The sequence below is a fragment of the Panthera tigris genome, chromosome F2 (genome assembly GCF_018350195.1).
Source record: "Panthera tigris isolate Pti1 chromosome F2, P.tigris_Pti1_mat1.1, whole genome shotgun sequence".
NCBI lineage: Eukaryota > Metazoa > Chordata > Mammalia > Carnivora > Felidae > Panthera > Panthera tigris.
The window spans coordinates 73,979,194-73,993,932 of record NC_056676.1 but is presented as its reverse complement, the minus strand read 5'-3'; the positions used below and the strand labels follow the sequence as shown (position 1 = coordinate 73,993,932).

At 57.5% G+C, this 14,739-nt stretch overlaps 1 protein-coding gene across 1 annotated transcript in view; it reads right to left on the bottom strand.

The window, feature by feature from the left end:
• The window catches only part of CCN4 (cellular communication network factor 4), a 32,151-nt gene extending 21,265 nt beyond the window's left edge, over window positions 1-10,886 (bottom strand). Inside the window, exon 1 of the mRNA XM_042973075.1 lies at window positions 10,764-10,886. Within this exon, the coding sequence (XP_042829009.1) occupies window positions 10,764-10,832 (69 nt within the window). The 5' untranslated portion in view covers window positions 10,833-10,886. The remainder of the gene's footprint in view (window positions 1-10,763) is intronic.
• Window positions 10,887-14,739: the final 3,853 nt, after the last annotated feature.

Genomic DNA, 14,739 nt, shown 5'->3' with positions numbered 1-14,739 from the left:
TCCCGCCTCTTCAGTCCCCGGCACCTTGCCTGGCTTGCCCTGGGCAAGTGCCCAGACCACTGGAAGGGATGGTCCTACAGCCTGGCTCAGCCGCATTTGGGAGGCTGCACCCAGAGGCTCCACAAGGGGGCAGGCTTGAGACAGAAATGGCGTGAGCGGACCCCAACCGTGTTCTGGGGGGGCTTCAGGAAGGGGCTGCGCTGCCGGGAAGCAGTTTCTGTTCACCCCTTCACTGAAAAGAGGGCCCTGAGGTGGGGGAGTAGAAGAATGTGGCCCCCTGTGGCCTGGGCCCACCTGCTGTCCCCACCACATTGTTCTCACATTTGGTACCACGGATGGGGCAGTCACAGTGTAAGTGGGGGACCCCTATTTCCTGAGCTCCTTGTAGGAGAGAACCCCTAGGGATCTATACCCCTGTTCCCAGGGCAGGGGGGCTGCCCTGCAGGGGAGGCCTGTCTTCGAAAGATCTTAGTTTCCCAGCCCCTAACGTCACCTGGCCTGAGTGTGGGAGGACCCAGCACTGTCCAGAGCCCTCCAAGCCCGTCTCTGGCTCCGATGGCAGGATTTCCAGGGAATAGAAGGCCCCGCGGCTGACTCGGCATTGACCAGGCTGCGTGTCATGGGATGTGGAAGATCTTTTGAGATTTTCTGCTAATCGGCTTTATAAGCATGCAGTCTTGGGGCGCCTGGGTGGCTCAGTCGGTTGAGCGTCCGGCTTCGGCTCAGGTCATGATCTCACGGTTTGTGATTTCGAGTCCCGCGGCTCAGAGCCTGCAGCCTGCTTCGGATTCTGTGCCTCCCTCGCTCTCTGTCCCTTCCCTGCTCACACTCTGTCTCTCTCTCTTTCAATAATAAATAAACATTTAAAAAAATGTATAAGCATGCAGTCTTGTGAGTTTCTGGGGGGGGGATCTCAACTTTATATGACAGGGTTGAAGGGTCAGGAAGCCAGACTTCTTTCCAAATAACAAGCCCTTGTGTGTTCGTTTGTTTGTTCATTCATTCATTCATTCATTCATCAAACACATATGAAACATCTCCTAAATTCCAAGTACAAAGCCTCAGGGAACCCCCAGCCTTCTGAGGAGACAGGAATATAGAAAGGGTAACTGCATTATACAACAATGGTTGGAAACTTCAATCCATTGACCACATCTGGCCCGTTGCGATTTGTAAGGGGGAATGAGTGGATTTCACATTTTTTTTTAAAAAGTTGTAAAACACAACAACAAAAAGAAAGAGCAATACTCCACGGAGACCTTATAGCCCACAAAGCCTAGAATATTTACCATCTGATCTTTTATAGGAAGCGTTTGCTGTCTTCTGGGACAGAGTGACAGTACTGTTAATGACCGCTAACCCTTGGTGGCACACATGTCGGGGGCAGGCGTTCGTATCAGCACTATTCATGTTAACAAGTTCAAAACCTGTTCGTTCTTGGGGCGCCTGGGTGGCTCAGTCGGTTGAGTGTCCGACTTCGGCTCAGGTCACGATCTCGCGGTTCGTGGGTTCGAGCCCTGCATCGGGCTCTGTGCTGATGGCTCAGAGCCTGGAGCCTGTTTCGGATTCTGTGTCTCCCTCGCTCTCTGCCCCTCCCTTGCTCATGCCCTGTCTCTCTCTCTCTCTCAAAAATAAATAAACATAAAAAACTTTTACAGAACCCATTCATTCTTTGCTGGAGACATGTGTACGCATTTACCAAAGTCGGGAGAGCCATATGGGCTCTCTCACCTGTTACCAACTTCAACCACGAGTCCTTAGTCTTTATTCAAATTGCACTGATTATCTCCAAGGTTTTTTTTTTTTCTCTTTAATCAGATGGTTTCTCTGAATCAAGATCAACGCAAGGTCTACATGGGATTCTGCGTTTCGCCTTTTATGCCTCTTTTATTCATTTACACCTTACGTAAATCATTTAATCCTTGCGATAACCCTAAGAGGCGGGCTGCTTTTACAATCATCTTCCCCAATTTACAGAGGAGTGAACTGAACTACAAAAAGGTCGGATAATTTGCCCAAGGCCACTAGCAAATGGCAGAGTTGGGATTTGAACCCAAGGGCCAAGCTGCACAGGGCCTCAGCAGACTCTAAATAAGGGCTAGGAGAACATGATAAGAAGGCCAGGGGCAGGGGCATGGGAGCAAGGAGTGCTTCTTGGAGGAGGCGTTCTTTGCATTGTGTCCTCAAGGATGAGCGAGAATTGACCGGGAGGGCAGAGAGAACATCAAAGCTGAGGAAGAGCAGGAATAAGGCCATGCGGGTGGCAGCGATGTGGCACAGGAATGACCAGGGGTCAATACTGGGGTTTAGGGTTCGGAGCTATGGAGATGGTAGGCTGGGGCCACAGTCAGAGGACCTTAAGGGCCATGCCTGGGACATGTGCGTCCCCCGGGGGAAGGAGGGGTCTTTCCTGAGTCAGCCACCCCACGGTGTCAGGTGATGATCCAAACAACCCTGTGAGATCAGCCCTCACGGTCTCAATTTGACAGACGGGGAAACTGAGGCCCACAGAGGTTAAGAGACACGGCAAGAAAATTACGCACTCACTTCTTCTGACTCTGGGTCTCACAATCCTCCACAGACCTCTAAGGGACCCTTCTCTTGCCCAATTTCCAGTTCATGTGATTCCCCCAAAGGAACTGAGAGCCTTCCATGCTCCAGGCCTGGAAGTGACGGTGGCCATGGGGTGAGCAGGGAGGGGGCCGGCCCTGGAGCCATAGCCAACACAGACAAGGGTGGAAGAAACTACCATCTGTTGAGGTCAGACCTGTTCCAGGGAAGAGGGAGTTTCTGCCTGATGGGGCGGGGAGTGGCATCTTCAGCTCCTAGGCCCATACCTGGAGGTGGGACGCCCTGGGTTCCAGCCCTGGGCTGAGACTCGTGGCCTTGGATGAGCACCTGCCTCCCCCCGCCGCCCTACACACACACAGGGCAGGTTGGGATGAGGCAACCCTCTAGAGCCTTCCAATGCGCTTGGCTGGCTGAGCCGGGCCTCTGATAAGGTGGTTCCTCCCTCCAGCATCCGGAGCCTGACCTCAGCTCCCTTCCGTCCTCCTGCATTGGGTCCCCACTCAGGCTGGGAGGACAGACACGGGCGAGGGGCTGGCACACAAGGTCACCCCTGGGAGCAGGTCCCGCCGGCCCCGCACAGGGAATAAGGTGGGGGTTTTGAAGCTCGGATGGCATGGGGAATCGGTAAAACTCTGCCTCGGTTTCCTCCTCTGTAAAGCGGGGGCGATAACAGCTCCTACCATGGAGAGCTCTCCTGTGGACTAAACGAGGCGTGGGGGGCCCCGGCTCACGGTGAGGGTCCAACACGGGGTGATGCTTCCGATTGTTTAAGAGCAGAAATTTGCAAGGGTCAGGACACAACTCCTTGGAGTACAGGGGCCAGAAGCAGCTCTTCAGGAAGTCAGCAGGTGTGTGTGTGTGTGCATATGTCTGTGTGTGTGTGCATGTGTGTATTCCCGTGTCTCTATGTGTGTGTATATGCCTCTGTGCATGTGTGTGCACATATATCTGTGTGTGTGTGCACTTAGGTGTGCCTGTGCCTTTGTGTGTGCGTATGCCTGTGTGTGCATTCATGTATGCCTGTCTCTATGTGTGTGTATGCCTATGTCTGTGTGCGTGCGTGTGCACACGCACATGTAGGCTGCAGGATTACAGGGCAGCAGCAAGAAGGATGGATAGGCGGCTGAGGCCCATCCATGTGGCACCCACATGGCTGTTCAGGGACTCTCCACGGGGCCTTGTCCCCCCCCGCCAGTGCCAGAACACCTGGATGTTCGCTGCCCCATTGGTGGCCCCCCAACCTCATCCTCTGCACGTGCTCGGTACCTACCCTGCCTTCTCTCTCCAGCCACGAGGGCTCTGTGGGCCGGGCTTTTTCAAGTCCATTTTACAGATGAAAGCCTGAGGCCCAGCTGGGAAGCGGCGGTTCTGTGCTCAGGAAGTAAGTCCACCCTTCAGCCCCCTTAGTGGTCAGGCCCAGGCCCTCTGGTCAGGTCCCTTCCTTGCTTCCCTAGCACAAAACCTCCACCAGAAAGTTCAGTTTTGTGCCTTCCCTGCCTCCCTGTCCCCTCTATACACAGCCTGCCCCGCCCTTCTGGTTTTCTTCATTCATTCATTCAACCAACAGGCATGCATTAGGCCCCTATAATGTGTACCCACGGTGACAGCCGAGCTGAGCGGGGAAAGTTGCAGGTCTAGAAGGGAGAAAGCCTGAGCAAGGCCGGGGGGTAGGGCACGGCACATGCCAAGGCCCGGGGGTTTGTCCTTGCGGGAGGAAGGAGCGTGAGGAAGGGTGGCTCATACGTGGGGCCAGGCCCGCAGAGAGCTCCTGTTGAATGACGTGTTTCCTCCCGCCTGGGCAAGAACACGGAAGAGGGGGAAAGGCATTTTAGGCAGAAGGAACAGCAGGGGCATGCGCACAGGAGTGAGGTCACACGAGTATTTGGGAACGTGGCCTTTGAAGCAGGGGAGGAGGTGAGCGAAGGCAGTCCCAGAGGATGACGCTGGAAAGCAGGCTTGGCGAGACTCAGAGGGGCAAGTAAAGTGGTATTTAGGCAGCACCAAGCTGCTCCAGGCTCTATGTCCCCCCACCCCCCCCCCCCCCCCGCCCAGCTCATTCCCTGGCACAGTGACATTCAGAGAGAGTAAGTCCCTGTGTCACAGGAAACAGAGGCTCAAAAAGGTTGAGTAAGGTGCTCAAGATGATCCCCTTTCCAAATGCAAGCTGCACGGTTTACTCCGGATCATTCTGATTGCATTCTCTTCCCTCCAAGCTCCGTGTGGGGACTTAGACCTCTAGGCCGCAGGAAACCCCTGGAGGTACCGTAGGGAGGGCCTTGCCCCCACTGACAGCTGGGAGGAGTGATGGATGGAGGCACTGGGAGGGGACATAAGGGCGGATGGTGGCCCCAGCTCTCTTAGACTATTCTTCTAGCCTTCACCCCCTTGTGCATTCCTGCCCTGGGCAGCCGCATGGCACATGCCCTTTCTCTCACCTACGAGACACAACGCAGGATTCCCAGAGGGGCTGGGCTGGACCCCTCTCTTCCTCTGCTTAGGACCTGGGCTCTCAATTCCTTAACCGCCCCCTCCTACCCCCACCAAGGCTCAGCAGATCCACCGTTGATGTCCCAGGCCTGGAGGACTTGCCTCCAGGCTGGGGTCCTTGGGGTGGGTGGGCTCAGATTGTGTCGCATCCCCTGGGATATTCATTATTCACGTTTTGAGAGGCCTGGTTCCTCCTCCTCTGCTTCTGTCTCCCTCCCCCCACCCCCTGCCTCTCTCAGAGAGGAGGAGCAGGAGGGCAGATTAACAGAATGTCAAGGCTGGAGGAGGGACAGGTATGATTTTTGAAATCAGCTGTGCGTAAGAATCACCAAGGTGCCATTTAATGTGCACGATACCTGGGGGCCTCTTCCCAGGAATTCAGGCTCAGAGCCCTGGAACTGGTGTTTTTCTCCCGCAGCCTTCTGAACTTCCCCTCAGATTCCTCACTGCAATCCCGTCTGCTGGGGTAAAAATTTGTCTCCAACACGCGAGCCATACTTGACCGTGGGGACAAAGGTCACAGCTTCTCACCGCATCTCTGGAAATGGGAAGGGGCTGGGTGCCCAGCAAAGCCGTCAGCATCCATGTAACAGTAAGTGGATGGGCTATGACAACCATGGTCGGTAGCAGGGGACTCGGGGTCGTAAGGCCTAAGTCTCGGCTACAAGCATCGTCATTCCCCGGCGCCTCGACCATCATCACCATCGTCATTAGCATTTCTCTCTCCTCCGTGATAATCCAAATGTGTTCATTGACTCCCTTGAAATGTCCTGGGAAGCTCGCCAGGATGTGAAAACCTTGGGAGCTTCAAGGAGATCAGCTCAGCGCTGAGCCCAGCGCAACCCACCAGGAAGCCTGCCCCTCCTTGCCCACGCGGGGCCCGGCCTACAGTCTTTATCAAGCCCTGCTCATTTGCTCAGACCTGGCACTTCTCTGCAGCCAGCGCCGCAGCTCAAGCTGGGAAAGGGAATCGTTTCCCCACTTCCCCTTGGGGGTGCTGCGGCTTTCTGTACTTCGTCTCTATTTCACTCCTTAATCATCTCGATAACCCGTGGAAGCAAGTACGAATATGGTGTCTTTTCACAGATGAAGAGACGGGCTCAGTGGAAAAGCCGGGGGGCGGGGGCAGAGCCCTCGACATCTTTCCCTTTCCACCTATGAAAATCCATCTACGTGCCCTTGTGTCTTGCCCGGCCGACACGGTCTCGTGAAACACGATGTGTGCCGGCTACGGAATTCTACATTTTCTAGGAGCCACGCTGGAAACTAACAAGAAATCAGTGAGCGTTAGCTTAGTATTTCTTTAACCCCATATATGAAAAATATTCTCATTTCACCGTGGGGGTCAGTAGGAAAATTACAGGGAGAACTGTACGTCCGGTGCTCACACCGGATCTTTGAAAGCTGCTGTGTGTTTCACACCCTCAGCTGGGACGAGCCACGTTTCAGGTGCTCGGTGGCCGCATGTGGCCGGTGGCCACGTTGGACTGTGCCGGGATGCTGCTGCCTGCTTCACAGACGTGGCCTGCTGTGTGCAGAGTGCTTAGGACACTACGTGCAGGACCCAGCAAGCGCCTGATGGGTGTTTGCCTTCATTACGATCAGCGCTGCCGAGGCGTGGGGAGCCCCGGTGGCGTCGACTGAACGTACAACGTGCTGAAGTCTCGCTCTTGGGCATCTGTGGCATCATATGCTCCCGGCTCCAAACCTCCTTCCTCCCTTTGCTCTCCTGGCTGTGCTCGGCAAGCCTCCCACCCCCTCTCAGGGGCTAAGCCCAGCCTGGGCCATTGCTGTCTCGATTTCCTCGCTCCCATCTGGAAACCACAACGCGCACAGCAGCCCCTCCCTGCGGCCCAGAGAGATGGCCGAGGTTTCCGGGCGGAATCCCAGGCGCAAAATCCCCGTTAGGGGCTGAAGGCAGCCTCCCGGCCTGTGGCGGCTTTGCTGGCCTGGGGGCGGGAGCCTCTTCTAAAAGCTGGGGGAGGTGAGTCGGCACACAGGCCCCCGGAGGTAGTGCCCAGGCCGCGGTCGGGGTCTGGGGCTCCTGGGAGCACTGCTCCCACGCCGGTCCCGGAAGGCCAGGCTTCGCCGAGCGCCCTTGCTGGGTGGAAAATGCCCGTCTGTGCGGCGCTCGGCCTCCGACGTCCCGGGCAAGCGGCAAGCGGGAGGGGCCGCAGCCGGGAGCAGAGCGTCTAAGTCGCAGGCAGCGGCTCTGAGCAGGGGCCTGGGGTGGGGTTGGAAGCGCTGGCTCGGAGCCCAAGCTACGGACGGGAGGCGTAAAGAAGGCCTGTCGTTTCTGTTCTCACACTTTGCAACGGGGCATATGCCACGTCCCGGGCCACCCTGCTCGGCGGCGCGTCCTGGAAGCGAAGGACGGACTTGCGTTTCACGCGCAGCGCGTCCCCGCCGTTAGGCACGCGCGCGCGCGCACACACCGCGGCGATTTACACCCTCGAACGAGCCACGAGGTCTAACGCACTTGCACACACACACCTGTGCACGCGCCACGTACATTTATACGGGGGAGGGGATGCGGGTCTCGCCTGTACACAGGGTACCACGGACCTCAGGCGGGCCCAGGGATTTATCGGCACAGGATTTGTCCACCTAGTCGCAGGCTTCGGAGAGGCCCCCCTGGAGCAGTCCCGTGGTCCCTCCCCAGCAGCAGGGAGGGCCCAGGTCGTTAGCCCCGGGCTTCAAGAGCAGACGGCGAGGCCCAGAGTGGCCAAGGAAGCTGCTCTACCCGCCGGCGGTAGAGCTTGCCCCCGACCCCTCTCTGCCACCTCTCGTCCCCACACGTGGGTGGCTGTCATCCGCCTCCCTGGCCCTGTAAGCACCCTAGGGGCAGAAACCGCGAGCCCCTCATTCCTGCACGAGGACACGGCAGAGGGAGGCAGCAGGCTGTGTCGCCAAGAGCGGGACGGAGGCTCCAAATCGGTCACTGCTGGTCACCGGCTGTGCGACCTCGGGCAAATCGCCCAATCTCTCTGACCTTCGGTTTCTGCGTCCGCAAAGAGGGATGATCACACCAGCTTCACGGTATTGCCATGAGACTTGTAGGAGGTGCTCAGTAAATGCGGGCGCACGTCTGTCGGATGAACCGAGGAGGGTCTTACGCGTACACACAAAGAGCACCTGGCAGGGGCGTGACAGTACCCACTAATTGTGGCCCCTCTCTCTTAGCACAAGGGGCTGATCTCTGTCCACGTAGAAGGAAGAAAAGAACAAAGAGGTGGAAAAGCCAGGCGCATCTGTAACATGGCTTTATGGGATATCCCGTTCCCGGGAGACTTGGCCGAGCTCCCGAGCTCCCTGCCCCGGCTTCCTCCCCTCGTCTCCTCCTGGTGGACATCTTCCTCCTTCAGTCACAGAACCTTTGGATAATCCTTCCCTATCTGACAGGGCGAGTCTTCCCTCAGAACTCTGCTTCCTCGAAGTTTTCTAGGCAATTGTCACAAACCCTTTCTTCCGTATGAGCATCCATAGTCATTTTTTCCACTGAAGTCCCACCGGGCCCCTGGAAGGACTCACAGTCCCATTATCTGTCAGTTTTACGAGGATGGTCGTGTATGGGGTTTGGCTGGAAGGCAAAGACCTGACTGCCATCTGTCTCAGAGCCCTCACCGGGTTAGGATGCCGGGAGAGCTCTCCCGCGGGGCCTCGCGTGGGAGCTCCTGAATCTGGACACCAGTGTGGGCCGGGTAGGGTTGGGTGCCCAGAGAAGGTCCCCAGGCGGGGGCTGCGTGCAGGAGAGGTGCCCACCTCCTCCCGTCCCGTTGCCCGGGTCTGTCTGGACTCTTGGCCGCTGTGCTGCGTGTGCTCTTGGCTGAGCCCGTGGAAACGGACGGGCTCTCCCTTCCCCAGCACCACCCGTTCTGGGAGGTACCGGGCTCCAGTGTGTGTGGACCTGCGCACGGCCCCTTTCCTCCTTCTCACCCAGACACGTGCTGCCCTGCACCTCGCACCTCTTCTCCATCCAGCCCTTGTCCTCCCAGCCACAGCAACCCCGAAGGAAGGCCGATCTGGCCCCTTGTGGTTCCCCCAGCCTATAGGGAATGCTCGGTTTCCCTCCTGAGCTAGGAAAGCTCTGGAAGAAAGAGCAGGCTTTGCAAGGGAAGATCTGAAAATCTGAGCCCTGGCCACTTACTAGTTGGGAGACCCTGGGAAAGTCCCTCACTTGCTCTAAGCCTCCATTTCTTTGTTCTATTTATTTAAAAAATGTTTAAAGTTTATTTTTTATTTTATTTTACTTTATTTGAGAGGGAGAGAGAGAACAAGCAGGGGAGGGGCAGAGAGAGAGAGGGAGACACAGAATTGGAAGCAGGCCCCAGGCTCTGAGCTGTCAGCCCAGAACCCGACGCGGGGCTCGAACCCACAAACCGTGAGATCGGGACCTGAGCCGAAGTCGGACGCTCAACCAATGAGCCACCACCCAGGCACCTCTCTTTCTTTAAGAAAATGAAGTTAGTATCTGGGTTTTGTAGCAAGGCTTGGCACCCACTATGGGGGGGGGGGGCACCATGAAGGTTCAAAGGATTTCACAACAAATCACACAGATACACTCCCTGCCCTCCTCAGCCATACGGCGCTTGGGGGACCATTGGTCACCCAGCTCCAGAGGCACCGGGGCAGTGGCCGGCCGCCAGCTCTCAGCCTCAGATCTGGGTGAATCGGAACCAGCGTCTTTGAACTGGTGGGCGACTAGCTTTACCCCCGAGCCTCAGCTCCCTCATCCACAGATGGGGATGTTGGTCGCAAAAGAAGGTGTCCCTGTGAGCAGGTAATGAAGCCTTTCTTGCCGCCTTCCCTCTGTCTCTCGGCTTTACTGCCGGCAGCAAGCTCCGGCCCGGGCTGTGGGATCTTGGATTCGGAAGCTCTTTCCAGAAGCCCACCTCCTGCCCGCCCGGGACCTGCCTGTACACCTTAAAGCCAGCAGGCTGGCTGTGTTCTGCCACGTGTCTTACTCCCCTGGCTTCTGGAAGGTGCAGACCCCTCCTCCCTTCCCTTTGGGTTGCCCTGGGGTGGAGAGAGGAGGGGAGAGAACCCTCAGGATCGCCCCCCCCCCCAGCAGCAGGCTTCATGCGCAGGGCCCCACCGTGCACGCTTCCTAAGCTATCGATGGCTGTGCCAGCCCAAGGCGCCAGCGGCTGGGGTTAGAAATCGCCCAAAGCAATGTTTGCTCGAGAGAGGCGCTTTTGTTGAAAGCTGGCATTTCCCTTTCCAAATTCTCTCGGTGTTTTCCGACTCCTTTCCTTGCAGTATCTCCAGCATTTGGAGACTCATGTTCCAAACCCGAGACTTCACGAATCGCCTGCCAACTTCCTCGCTTCGCGCCGCTCAGGGAAGAGTGACTGGCCCAAGGTCACACGGCCAGCCCTGGGCAGGGCTGGCACGGGAGTCCGGGCCCCCGACGCCCCGCTCCACCAAGTGCCCCTTTCCTGCTGCGTTTCAGGTGGGAAAGAAGGGCGTAGATCGCCTGTTTGCTTTGTCCCGCCCCCCCGGGGGCTGCCTCTTCCCCGCTTCCCCGACCCCAAGCGTGAGGGGATCAGCCGACCCCGTGCAGCCCCAGCTCTCCCCCTGGCCTCTATGTGGGCACCTCCTTGGCCCCACACTTCCAGCCCCTCTTGATCTGGCCCGCCATGCCGCAGAACCGGCTGGAGAAGGGATCTGGGTCCCCTGTCTGAGCCTCTCCAAGCAGGACTCACCGTGGCCGGGGCGCTGCCCGCGGCTGCTGCTGTCACTGCCACCAGCGTCCAGGGCAGGAACCACCTCATGCCTGGGAGTCAGGGGCAAAGGCATCTACCGAGCAGCCCAGAGGATCCGGCCGCCTCTCGGGGGAGCTGGGCCGAGAGACTGGCCTGGCCCATCAGGAGTACGAGATATGTCTCTTCCCACAGGCCTGGGGCGGGGGGGGGGGTTATTAAAGCAAGATCTGACGTCAGAGTTAAGGACAAACCCTGCATTTTCCTCTGAAGAAACTTTTCCTGCCTCTCTCTCTCTCTCTCTTTTTTTCCTTTCTTCCCTCTGTCCCCACCTCCAGCCCAAGCTTGGCCAGCCTCTCCAGCTCTGACAGCTCTTAAAGGGAAAGTTACAGGGCTATGATTTCACACTGGGGCAGTAAATTCTCACGGAAGGAGCCGGGGCCATCCTGCCAAGGTATTTCACGAAAGTTGGGGGGCGGGGATCGCAGGGCGGGGTGGGGGGGATGCCAGGAGGAGGCAGAGATACAGTTACCCTGGCGGGCGGGCTGGGGGGACCTCTGAACGTGCTCCCAGCGGGGGAAGCGAACTCCCTCCCATTTCTTCAGGCTGTTCCTGCCTCTGGTTTTCATTTGCCATCATTCACTCTTCTCTCCCTGGCTGCGGATGGCTTTGAGTGCAGCCATCTAGAAATGATAGGAATTTACAAATGAACTCAGCCCTGGGGCTCAGGCTCTCGCCCTCCCTCCACGACAAACGAAAACCACGGTTTCGCCAACTTACGGGAGTTCCCTTTGCCTCTCATCAGCCAGAAGCCTTCTGGTGCCGGCACCGTCTCCCCGTGTCTGGGCCCTTGTTCTATCCCTGGTGGGTTTGGGTGGCCAGCCTCCCTCCTGCTGGATATTGCCACTCACGGCAGGGGTCTCCCCCGGGGCCCCGTCTACCCCCGTGGAACTCCCTCAAGCCCTGTGTGGATGTAAGCAACAGCCTCCCTTCTGGCCCCCCAAACGTCCTCTACCATTCCCCAAGGTCATCAGAGTGAACGTTGGAAAACCCAACCAAGATCCCTCCTGGCTGGAGCTTCCCCGAGCCTGCCCGTCGACTCACGTGGAATCCCCAGTCCCGGCGGGCTGTCCGAGCCCTCCCTGCACACTCCTCTTTCCACTCTGCCTGTACTACCCTCAACCACGCTGGCTTCCTTGGTCTTCCTCTCACGCCCCAACGAGGTCCCATCTCTGGGCTCCAAGGGGACTCCCTGCCCTGTGTTTTCCCTCAGCAGTTACTTCCTCTCTTTTTCTTTTCCTGCAGCCTACGAAGGGAATACAGGAGCACGCACGGCTGCTCGGCAGTGGTGTAGGTTTGCGCGAGGGAGTTCGTGACCCCAACGGTGACTCTGACGGTCTCTCCATTTGTCGGCCTCGGACTGGGCCTCTCACCCGATTCTGGCCAGTGAGACATAGAGAGAAATCTGCTGGGGGCTCCTAGAAGGGATGGCATCCCTTGGGAGGAGGAAAAAAAAACAATTGTCTACTCATTTTCTTCTTAACTTGTGTGCAAAGTTGATGGCTGGAGCTGCAGCAGTCACATCGAGTACGTGAGGCACAAGCTTGAGGATGAAAAGCCAACGTGCCGAGGCTGGCGGAGCAGAAAAGAGAAGAGCTTGGGTCTTTGGGATTTCGTAGTGTTACTGAACCAAACCTGGAACAGCTACCTCCAGACTTCCTGTTACAGGGGCCGATTCAGCGATTTACGCTCGAGCGTAGTCAGCTATTTTATTCCTTAGTGTCAAGTACATCCTAATTGCTCTATGGGGCTTTCCAAAAGTCATGCACGTAAAGTGGCCAAGTGGGGGGTATAATACGTAGAGACTGCCCAGTAAATGCCAGGCTTTGTTTCCCTTCTCATGAACTTACTTGTTCCTCTTAAAAATAAGCCCCATGAGGCACCTGGGTGGCTCAGTCGGTTAAGCTTCTGACTTCGGCTCAGGTCACGATCTCGCGGTCCGTGAGTTCGAGCCCCGCGTCGGGCTCTGGGCCGACAGCTCGGAGCCTGGAGCCTGCTTCGGATTCTGTGTCTCCCTCTCTCTCGGCCCCTCCCCCCCACTCTGTCTCTCTGTCTCTCTCAAAATAAATAAGTAAACTTAAAAAATGTAAGTCCCATAAAGTAAGCACTGGCAGCAGGTGTCTTTAAAGAAATCACCAAAGGTGTTGGGTACTAATCTAGGTTCAGCGAACCCCCGATGGACACCGTTGGCCCTGTGCCATGAGATCTCTCATGACCGTAAGGGAGACGGAGTGGAAACTCAGAGATGCTAGGTGATTTCAGGGCACGCACCAAGCCAGGGTCAGGCCTGGGGCTGGGACCACAGTCTCTGAACCGTGACAAGGCAGAGTCCGGACGGGGCACTTCCAAGAGAGCAAGCTTGACCTGCCAGCTCCTGTTGGTGTTCTCTGATGGGAGCCACGCGGAACCCCGAGACCGCGACAAGCAGTTGGAACTGATGACCCCGAAGCACGACACCGTGCTGGTCCCTTGCGCCTGCTGGCGAAGCCCCCAGTGGCCCGGCCGGCCCCGCTGCAAGTGGCCGTTCTTCAGCCCCAGTGACACCTGGAGAGCGGTGACACGGTGACTCGGGCCGAGTGGCAGGTTAGGAAGCAAGACCCCTGAGGTACCACCACGGTTCTGCCACTTCCCGGGGGGGCCTTGGGCAACCGGCCTCTGTACCTCGGTTTCCCTTGTTTAAAGAAATAGGATTGAGTTAGCGCCTAACCTACAGGGTCATCAGGGGCCCTGAAGGAGGCGGTGAGGTGTGGCCACCCGCGGTCTGAGGAGTCAGAATGGGCCGCGGCCGAGGCCGGTATGATCGGGTCGTCCTACGTCCATCCTGTTCCAGGGATTCAGCATCTCGAACGATCTCACGGGGCAGCCTGTGTATGTGCCTGGGTTCACCCTCGGCGAATGGGGGCCAGGCACTTCCCACACACGAGCCGGACAAACTCTAAACGACTGGCCGGTGGTGACGGGGACGCCAGCTGCCGCTTGTGACGCATCCGTCACGTCCCAGCGACACTTGCTACCTCGCCGAATCCCCATCTCGGTTCATCCTCGCAGCTGACATCTCACTGTCATTGTCCCCTTTTGCAGATGAGGAAACTGAGGCCTGGCCACGGCCACTCAGCTAGCTTAGCAGGGGAAAACTGGGATCAGAACTCAGACCCGTGTGGCTTCGAAACAAGTTCTTTTTTCAAGTAGACCAAGTTGCCTCACGTGTTGAACGAGGAGATGAGTCAACACAGAAATGAATGAGCACGGTAGATGGACAGGCGGATGGACAGACGGATGCATGCGTGGGGAGATGAAACCCCTGTCTGAAACATTCCGGCTCCCAGGCTTTCCCGGGCTGGGCTCTACATGTCTGTTTTCCACACCCACGTCTCCTTCCCCAACCACTCTGCCAACACAGGCCCTGGTTGGTCTCACAGACTGTGAGGTCCGAGGGCCACAGCAGACCCACATCTTCCTCTGTGCTGTGTCCCCAGCAGCCGCACAGACTCCGGCACAGCACGTGCCTGAGGCCTACTGTGGGTGAGAGGTCACATGAGCACATGAGCAGATGGAGAGGTGGTGAGGGATGTATGGGTTTGATGAAGGAAGGAAGGAAGGAAGGAAGAAGGGAGGGAGGGAGGGAGGGAGGGAGGGAGGAAGGAAGGAAGAAAGAAGGAAGGAAGGGAGGGGGAGGGAGGGAGGGAGGAAAGGGAGGGAGGGAGGAAGGAAGGAAGGAAGAAAGGAAGGAAGGAAGGAGGAGGCAGGGAGGGAGGGAGGAAGGAAGGAAGGAAGGAAGGAAGGAAGGAAGGAAGAGGGAGGGAAGGAGGAAGGAAGGAAAGAAGGAAGGAAGAAAGAAGGAAGGAAGGGAGGGGGAGGGAGGGAGGAAAGGGAGGGAGGGAGGGAGGACAGAAGGAAGGGAGGGAGGGAGGGAGGAAGG